Source organism: Centroberyx affinis, unplaced genomic scaffold, assembly GCF_046629955.1.
Source record: "Centroberyx affinis isolate AG114_WGS23_722 - 3 ecotype Tasmania unplaced genomic scaffold, CSIRO-AGI_Caff_v1 ptg004721l_1, whole genome shotgun sequence".
NCBI lineage: Eukaryota > Metazoa > Chordata > Actinopteri > Beryciformes > Berycidae > Centroberyx > Centroberyx affinis.
In genome coordinates, this window is record NW_027282282.1 from 6,777 (window position 1) to 16,310 (window position 9,534).

The 9,534-nt window shown below is 42.2% G+C and overlaps 1 protein-coding gene across 1 annotated transcript; it reads right to left on the bottom strand.

Annotated features, from left to right (window-relative positions):
- Positions 1 to 1,001: 1,001 nt before the first annotated feature.
- On the bottom strand, positions 1,002 to 8,345 carry LOC139665867 (keratin, type I cytoskeletal 18-like). The gene is made up of 7 exons (XM_071544874.1): positions 7,780 to 8,345; positions 4,707 to 4,789; positions 3,609 to 3,765; positions 2,620 to 2,784; positions 2,293 to 2,418; positions 1,797 to 2,017; positions 1,002 to 1,645 (listed from the first exon to the last, which is right to left on the bottom strand). The coding sequence occupies exons 1-7, from the start codon at positions 8,242 to 8,244 to the stop codon at positions 1,531 to 1,533; spliced, it is 1,332 nt and encodes a 443-aa protein (XP_071400975.1). The 5' UTR covers positions 8,245 to 8,345; the 3' UTR covers positions 1,002 to 1,530.
- Between the last annotated feature and the right edge of the window lie 1,189 nt (positions 8,346 to 9,534).

The window sequence follows — 9,534 nt, forward strand, 5'->3', positions numbered from 1 at the left end:
CTCGGCCGGAACTATCTGTTGTATAATCTTAATTATACAACAGGTAGTTCCAACCAAGCAATCTGATTGGTCAACTAGACATTTAGAACATGATCAAATCAGCATGACAGCACACCTAGCCGTGCTCATCACTAAATATTACTCCGCCATATATTATCATACAATATATTTAAATATAACTCTGTTCAGCCTTGATGTTACTAGACGCTCTGGCATCCTCCATCAGCTGTGCCGGTGAGTCAGTGACACGGTGCTACTAGCTTAAAAATACATGTGAAGTTCGCAGACGTAGTAGCTAAATCTGTCCATGGAAAAATTATTTTTTTCAGCAGATATCTTAGTTATAACAAGATTGAGGTAGCAAGGCAGTTTTGTGTTTATATGTGTGGTATTTATTCAGTTTGGGAAATCCCACGATTTCTAGAAAGCATTAGCTCAAGTTGGCTGGCTGACTCAACAGGGACTAGAAATCGTCTCTGTTGCTAGGTCGTTACTAAGGGTCGGCCTACTTGCTGGAGTAGTAAACTAGGTTCCATTACATAGGAGTCTACTGACGAGAGTGATGGTTTTCCAGTTATTAGTCAGACCCTATGTATTTCCAGGGAAACGGAGATAACACTAGCAAAAAGTTTTTTATTTTGAGAGCGAATTGCCCCACAATATGAATACATTTTGATTATATATTTTATTTTGTTGGTAGCTGTTGTATAATCGCAATATTACACTTGAGGGTGGAGGGACTCTCGTGTAATATTGCTTAATTATCTACCAGTGGCTCCAGTCTTACTAACTTCTCCGTGGTGAAAATTCTGTGACATACTTTCATGGGGATTGAAAGGCCATCAATCATTCCTCTATCTTCCATTTCCTCTCACTGTCATCACATTTTCATTTTCTTGATTTTAATATTTCCTGATGTCATGATAACACAACCCCATATATCTGGATACAATTAATTTTCTGTTACAAAACAAACAAGAAGCTATGGTCACACCAAGAAGAATTGTTGGCATGGACTTTATTGAAATGTCTGAACATTACAGCACATCAGGCAGACATAACTGGACAGAAAGAAAACCAAAGATGATGAAATATAAAAATAATGGTTTATGTCACAAAACAAGCAGTTTAATTAGACTCTTAGGTTAGTCTGAAATATCGAATATCATCTATTATTTTGGTTTGAAAGAAGCTCAAATTTCTCCAATTCAGAATTTTTGTAAACGTCTACTCCTTAACAGAGGTCAACACACAAACACATAAGTAAGACAAAGATGATGAAATAAATAAAAGATGATTTAGTTTTCCTCTGATCCAGTTTCTATCAGCCAATTGAATGTTAGCGCTGTAAAACCAGGAAACGGTTCCTACCAATGGCAGTGACAATTGGGATTCTAACGGTTAGTGTTGTAAGAAGTGAGAAAAACCAATTGAGACAAGTTTTGATCAAAATATATTTCGGCCAATGGCATGTTAGTGTTGTGATGAAGTGATGGCGACTGATGGGAACGTCAGCTGGTGTCCAGGTCTTCACAGGTTCTTGGTCTCTGTGCTGGAGGAAACCACCTTGCCGTCCACCAGGGTCTGTGTGACGGTCATCACTTTGGTCTTCACTGTTTTCTGGTCCTCCATAGCGTGCTGGAGCCTGAAGGGAAAGCGCAATAAGAAATCAATTGTCACACAGCTTTTATTGACAGATTTCAATGAAATACAGTGTCATTTTTCTTGGCTTGGACAACATTATGAATATTCTGTTCCTCATCACCGTCATCATGCAAGCGACAATCTGCACTCACTGGAAGTCTTCACCGTCCAGCAGCCGCCTGTATGTTGCGATCTCGGCCTCCAGCTTCATCTTCAGGTTGAGCAGGGACTCGTACTCCTGTGTCTGCTGCTGGATGTTGCCGCGCAGCTGCGTGAGCTCTGCCTCCAGGCCCAGGATGATATTGTTCAGAGACTCTATCTCCATGTTGTAGCGCATCTCCGTGTCCCTCAGCGTGCCCTCCAGAGATGCTTTCTGTTGGGGTCGGGGGAAGGAAGAAAGAAAAAGAAAGAAAGAAAAACCATAAAAGAGGGAGGAACAGAGAGGAAAGAAAAGAATGGGTTAAAAGCTTCAACAGTTCCGATTCACTTATGCAAGCACCATAGCAACAGGTCCCCTGAGGGTGAGGGCTATGTCAACAAAGTAAATGGGAATGTGTTGAAGTGAGAGTGCTGAGTAAAGCATTGCAGTGAGCAAAGATAAGCGTGTATTGAGGTAAATGAAGTGTGTGCTGACTGAGTGGTTCTCACCAGGCTCCTCTGTGACTCCAGTTCGATCTCCAAGGTCTGTAGCTGTCTGCGCAGGTCGTTGACCTCTGTGTGGGCACCCTTCAAGGCCTCTGTGTTCTGGGTGACCTGAGTCTGCACTTCTGTAATCTGAAGGAACCATTGAAATTGTACATGCTGATTAATATGTTTGCTGTTGCCCCACTTGTTCCTCAAAAGCTTCTCGCACTTGCATCGTCTTAAGAAAATGATGTGATTTTTTAACAAAGACAATCTTAGAAATGTTACCGAAAGTGCTTGAGAGAGTCTTCTGTTAGAGATGATACTGTAGCTACTGGCTAAACCTTTTACCTGAGATTCGTGCCATGCTTTGAGCTCCTCCTGGTTCTTCTGTGCCATTTTCTCATACTTGGCCCTCATCTCTGACATGATCTGGGACAGGTCCTGTCCTTTAGGAGCATCAACATCCACCTGGACTCCTGACTGGGCGATCTGGTTACGAAGCTCCATCACCTCCTACAGATATAAGAATTGTTAGACATAATAGAAATAAATAAACACAAATAAATAAACAAATAAAATAAGATAAAATTTGCTGATGTCATTTCAAGTAGCCAGAGCACTGCTGAGATCTTGTGGATTGTACCACTTAGGAATTGCTTTAATTGTACTGTGAACCAGCTCTGACTCCTGGCCCCCTTCCTACCATAATCTCCTGTTATGGTCAGGTAAATGCTATGGGAGATGCATCACTGACCCATACGTAGCTGAACTCTATATCTTAAAATGAGGCACTAAATATTTCAGTCAGTAAACAAAAGGCTGGGTGTTGGCTTAAGTATTTGGATGATAGTAATTTGAATTCTGTGGTGTTTCTCTGTTGCCAAATATGGACAGAGCACTTATGATGAGGCTTGCCGCAGAACTCACATATTTTAGATTTCCTACCCAACCTCCCTGGTCCCACTGAAGCACAGTTTGCTTATGCTCTTAGTCAAGAGTGCCTTTCAGCTTGTCAGGTTGGGTCAGCTGCAGTCGTTTCATAGTCTATTACATACATACTCCCTAGAGCACACATGTTGGTGCTTAAGGGATGATTGAAATGAACCAGGCAGCAAATATTTGTTCAGGTCTTCAGGCTGAAAGTGTGGATGTTTTTTGTGTCAGTGGTAGAACAACATTAAAGAAGCTAACACTGGAGCAGGCACCAGCCGAAAGGCCTTAATATAGCCTAACCTTTGACAAATGTTTGACTATCATACATAAAGAGTATAAAACCAGAGTCTATGAGCACATCAACTGAAGTGTTTGTGTTGAGATGTGGACGTGGTCACACTCACATTATCATGGTTCTTCTTAAGGTGGATGAGCTCCTCCTTCAGGGATTCGATCTCGCTCTCCAGGTTCATGCGACCCATGTTGGTGTCATCGATGACCTTCCTCAGACCAACAATGTCAGCCTCCACAGACTGGCGGATGGCCAGCTCAGACTCAAACCTAAACACAGAGCAGAACAGAGCAATGAGGATCATTTTAAATAATTATGGTAGCCGCTCACATTCTCAATAATTGCTTTATTTTTTGCTTTATTCCTTTTTTTTTTTTTAATACAGCTATATTATCAAAAGATTTAGCTCAATATCCTATCAACAAATGCTTTGACATACAATAGCCTGCAGAGGGCTTTCAGGAGATGTAACGCCCTCTGGCGGCCATATTGGAAGTGCAGCTCTTGGGCAACAATGGCTGTGAACATCCATCTCAACAGTATGGAAGATATGTTTAATTTCTGTGGTGTTTTTGACTGGAAACTCATAATTTTACCAATGATATCGATTTTGCATTTAAATGTCAGTGTGTTAGGTAGCTAGCCATATTTGGTCAGCTAACCAAACTGTCTTGTTAACACATCTGATTAGCACACTAGCATATCCAAGCTAGCATTAATAGTGGCTAGTAGTTGCATGTTATCGTTGACATCTGTTGCTTAGCCTGCTAAATTAGCCTTCTGCCTTGCTAGCTAGCTAACAGTTTGTTCAGATTAAATGAGCTGACTCTTCTCAAGCTACAATTAAGCTAGTTTACTCTGTCACAGTAACCTACAATTGGAAACAAATCTACCTTTTCAGACTATTGACTTTTACCTAGAACATTTCTGAATAGATCTACAGCCACGCCTTTTCTCTTCCGGTTGTTATATAGCCATTATTTGCACAGCATAGACAATTGGCTGGACCTCCAGCCAGCTGTGGTTGCTAGGAGATGTGTGATGCAAATTTCTATAGGTTGTGATGATTCATGATTACAAGGCAAACAACTCCCTCATTGCATCATGACATATGACATTCATCCTACAACCATTTAGCAATAAAACAGGGTGTGCCAGCAGCAGTCTGGCTTAGTTTAACAGTCTCAGCGGTACAGAGGGCTGGGCTTACTTCACTCTGAAGTCATCGGCTGCAAGGCGGGCATTGTCGATGTTCAGCACCAGACGGGCATTGTCAACGGTGGCATCGAACACCTGCAACAGGATTAGACCACAATGGAAATATTTAGTTTATGAACCAAAGACAATAGTAAATGTAGACAATCAGAACCAATTGCAGATAAACATTTACACTAAGAACTGACAAAAACAGAAAATATTTACATGTCAGAATCCACAACATGAATTTTGCCATGTTTGGTTGTAAAACCCTTCCTTTTCAAAACAAATGCATTTGTTTTGTCTATTGCTGGTGAAGGAAATCATAGAAATAATAAAAAATTTAGCTTTTTTTCATGTACAAGGGCTTACTTGGCATCATTTTTACTTGTGTCACTAGGGCTAGTAATACTACCTTAGATGTAGGCCTACAGTATCATTGGATACACACTACAAAAAGGTCAGTTTTACGTAATTTTGTCTGAAAATCCTGTTTTCCTTAAAACAAATGAAAAAGATCTCCCAATGGGGTGAGATAATTTCATTCATCAACCCAGTTTCACCTTTTTCAAAAATTTTTTATCAAGATATTCTCACTTGATTCAAGAAAATTCTTGATACATTTTTTTTTGGAAACATCAACATTAAACTTTCACTTACTTGAAGAAAAATATGATTTTGAGACTCAATACTCAACAAATTGATTAAGATGGATATTTTTTGCGGTGCAAGCACAGTTAAAAGCTTAGTGTACTGACACATCCATATAATGAGTGTTTATTCTGAAGAGATAAGTCCTTATAATGGCTTTTTTGTTAAAACAAAAGTACCATTGTATGTGTAAATGAGGACAGTGCCAGGGTCAGTTTTAAAAACCAGATGGTGCCAGTATTTGCTTAGCAGTCACAGTACAGTAGATAAGGGCTGGGATGGATGGGATGGCATGTATGGGAGGCATACAGGTGACAAAGTCCGTCAGCCAATCATTAACTGCCAGGCAGCAACTGTCCCCTCGCTGCTAAGGAACAGGATCCCTCCTGTCAGCAGGATGGAGGCAGGTGATTTGCATGAGGTGGGTGGTGATGATGGTGGTGCTGGTGTGTGTCTGTCTGTCTGTTTGTGTGTGTGTGGTTGTGTGTTTGCGTGGACAGAAGAGTGTGCATGCTTTACTGGGTTGGGCTTCCTGTTGTTGCTGGCAGGAGAATCTTTGTTTTCTCAGAGGGGGCCGAGGTGGAAGGCACCATGTGAGCCAGTAATCATCAGTTTTGTGTCACGGCAAAAAGGAAAATGAAGCTGTTATGACCCTGGGCTGTGTGAGTGGAGGCCATCGGCTGTTAGTAGAATAAACAAAAGCAGCCTTTAAAAAAGCTCTTATGTAATGTCGTGAGAATGATTATTAAACCTGAGAAGATCTTGGCAAATAATGTTAAACTCCTGTCAGGTTCTTTTTCTTTCTTTGCCTCCCTTTATGCTCTTTTTGTTTTGTCTTCTATTCAAGAGGAGGTTTGCTGGCCTTGATGCTGGTATCTTTCAATCCCACAGGGAAAAAGTTGAAAAAGACATATTCTCTTGTTGGGCATGAGCACCTTCCCACAGGGAGAACATATGGTGATACTGCCCTTTTCCATAGTTACAGCAGACATATAGTAATTCACATTTGGGTGTTTCTCCTTTTAGACCCAAATAACCAAACCAAAGTAGTGTGACTGGAATGTTCCACTTGGAAACTGCTTGATTTATTTTTCTCAATGAGAAAATGTAATTTTAAACCGAGCTTGGCAGCATGTGTGGAGGGTTACACAGTCCAGTTCTCTTTCAGTGCTTCTGCCACAGTATTTTCTTTTCCTGCACTCAGATGGGGCAAAATCCTGAATAAATGATTGACGAATTTGCCTGGTTGCGTAATTGCCTCACTCGCTTTTCAGTCTCAAATCTTTTTGCACTTAATAAATGTGGAGGATGTATTTGAATGGGGCATATCAGATAAATGTAAAGTTAATGGTGTTATTAATCACTTCTAAATTAGGTAGTATGAAGTCACTGAGCTAACAAGCTCCACCTTGAAAGGTAATTGAGAACTACATCATAAATCACATGCTATGATGCCAACCTTATCAAGTCTAAGGTATTTTCTTAAAAGTGCTTACTTACATCACGCTTTACACCTTTACTAAGGTTAAAGTTAACAACAACCTCTTGAACTGTCATAGGAACTGTGACAAAAAATATTGACAAAGAAGTCAGTCAGTTGGACATACTTTAGTTTTGGTTCAGCCATTTGAAACCCTAATATCCATAAGTGTCAGGTTTCACTCTTTCCTTTCCCCTTCCCCTACCTTACCAGTTTTAGTATTTTGTATACACAGTAGAGACCTTACACTATGATCCATCCCGTTGTCCAACAAACAACACAACTTTTGTGTCACAATGAATAATGGGGAAAAGGTACTGAGTTAACAAACCCATGATCTGTGGAATTGCAAGTTGACCTCTGTTACGCTCTAAGGTCCCTGGACCCGTTGTGAAATCCTTGCTTTTGTCTCTCTCTCTCTTTTCCTGTCTCTCTGACCGGCAAAACCCCTTAAAAATTCTTCTTCCATACTGTTTCCGGTCCAGTCCTCGGCCCCCTGCCCATACAGTAGCATCTGGGAGGAGGATCAGTGAGGACTCGGCTTCAGCTCCCTCTATTAGGAATCTAGAGCTGATCAGTACTGATGGCGTAACGTTTAGATCAGGGTGCAACTCTCTGATCTCTGAGCATATTATGAGATGATGAAGATGGTAACAACTACATAACATTCACAGTATAAAATACTCTTCATGCAAGATGTGTTGTCCCTCACTTTCCCATCACACTTGCCTCACATCTTCTAAATCATCTATGCACTTTCCTTGAACCCTCTCCCTGCCATTCATCTTTCATCTCACCCATCCACATTTCCTTCCTCCCTGCATCTCCCCCTCTTTCCCCTCGACCCCCTTCCCATGCTTTTGTCCAACACCTAACAAATCAACCCGTGCACATTCTTCTGCCCTCTCCCCTTCCTCCCCCCCTCCTTCACCCCACCCTTCCCCCTCCTCCTCACCTTCCTCCTCAGGTCATCCAGGATCGCCTGGTACTTGCTGTAGTCTCTGAAGTCGGGGCCGCTCTTCTCCAGGGCCTCCTTGATCTTAAGCTCCAGCTTGTGGTTGGCCTGCTCCAGGTTCCTCACCGTCTCCAGGTAGTTGGCCAGGCGGTCGTTCAGGTTCTGCATGGCGAACTTCTCGTTGCCCATGATGTTGGCCGTCTCCCCGCTGCCGCTCACCTGCATGCTGCTGGAGAAGCCTCCCACTCCGGAGCCCAGTCCCATCGCGGCTCCCATCCCGGCCCCCATCCCGCTGCGGACTCCAGAGTAGGAGACGCTGGAGATGCGGGTCCCCCTGCCCCCGGCCCCACCGTGGATGCTGGTGGCCCTGTGAGGGGCGGCAGAGGTACGGGTAATGGACATAGAGGGAACCCTGGCTCCGGAGGAGGAGCGCATAGAGTACGCAGTAGATGTTTGGAAACTCATGGTCGCTGGAGAGTGTGAGACTCGGGGAGAGAGAATGTGAGGCAGAGAGGCACTGGCTGGGCAGGCAGAAATGGGAGCTCACAGACACAAGGCAGGAGGAGAGGGGAAGTCGTTACAACTATATAAACCTAGTGGGCCCTCGGGCCCGCCCCACACCACTCCCCCTCATCCTGAGTCACCTCCCTCTTTTTTCCACAGGCCTAAACCGCAGGACTGTTCACAGCATGCCTTTCTCCTCCCCGTTTCTGAGTTCGCAAATTCTGACTTTGAGACTCACTGGAATTCAGTTGCTTGAAACTTTAATTGGTGTGAATGAGACTGAATGTCATTTTGATTCAGTTTACTGATGAAACCTTTTTAAAAGTTGTGTGTCCTGGCTGTGGGCTTGTATTGTGATGTCTTCTTTTTTTCTCACAGCTTTATAATAATATATAATAATACTAATAATAATAATAATAATAATAATAATACATTACATTTCTATAGTGCTTTTCTCAGTGCCCAAAGATGCTTTACAAACACAGGATAAAACAATTTTAATAGAGACATATATAAAAAGATAAAAATAGATGAGAAAAGAAGGGAAATATAGTATTTTTAGTATTTGTAATAGATCAATATTATAGAACTATATTACTCAAAACAATTCACAAATTCACTGTAATATAGTGTGTGACAAGCTATGCGTATGATATATACAAGATAAGATGTGCTAAACTTGCCTTTGGATCAGGAATGAATTTGCATTAACAATTTTTGTGAGTGACAGTAAGTGAGGACATCTTTGCCAGTTTGCCACCCACATCATAATGGTTAAAATACGTTATGAATTACCACATACTCCCCACCCTTAGGACAATGAAATGCCGGGTGCCATCATCACCTTTGGAACAGTCAGTTGAGAAATAGCTGTGGATCTGTCAGTTTTTGGGTGAGGTCCGGACATGTCGCACCTGGAGAAGCAAGTGTCCTCACTCCACACCACTACTCATTTCAGGTTAGGACAAATCATGTCCGTTGCATCACACAAGCCACAGCTCTCCAACCCACCATTTTCTAGTCTGTGAGAAAGAGAGGGATCGGTGGTCTGCTTTTTACGTCACGACTCGGCGTCTAACGCCAAGTTCCTAATGTCAACACATATGTGCTGCACCAGATTTAGAATGGACTCCTCAGCAACTGGTTTCCTGACAAAAGGCAACATCTGCACTCACATAAAATGGATTGAAATGCCTTAATGAAACGCACAGAGCTTCACCTTCATCCGCTTTGTTCCCAAACAGAACTTTT

Coding starts and splice junctions, on each gene's coding strand:
- LOC139665867 (XM_071544874.1), bottom strand. CDS start 8,244: ATGAGTTTCCAAACATCTACTGCGTACTCTATGCGCTCCTCCTCCGGA. Junction 2,419..2,619: donor AAGCATGGCACGAATCTCAG/GTAAAAGGTTTA, acceptor TGGTTCCTTCAG/ATTACAGAAGTGCAGACTCA. Junction 2,018..2,292: donor TGGAGTCACAGAGGAGCCTG/GTGAGAACCACT, acceptor CGACCCCAACAG/AAAGCATCTCTGGAGGGCAC.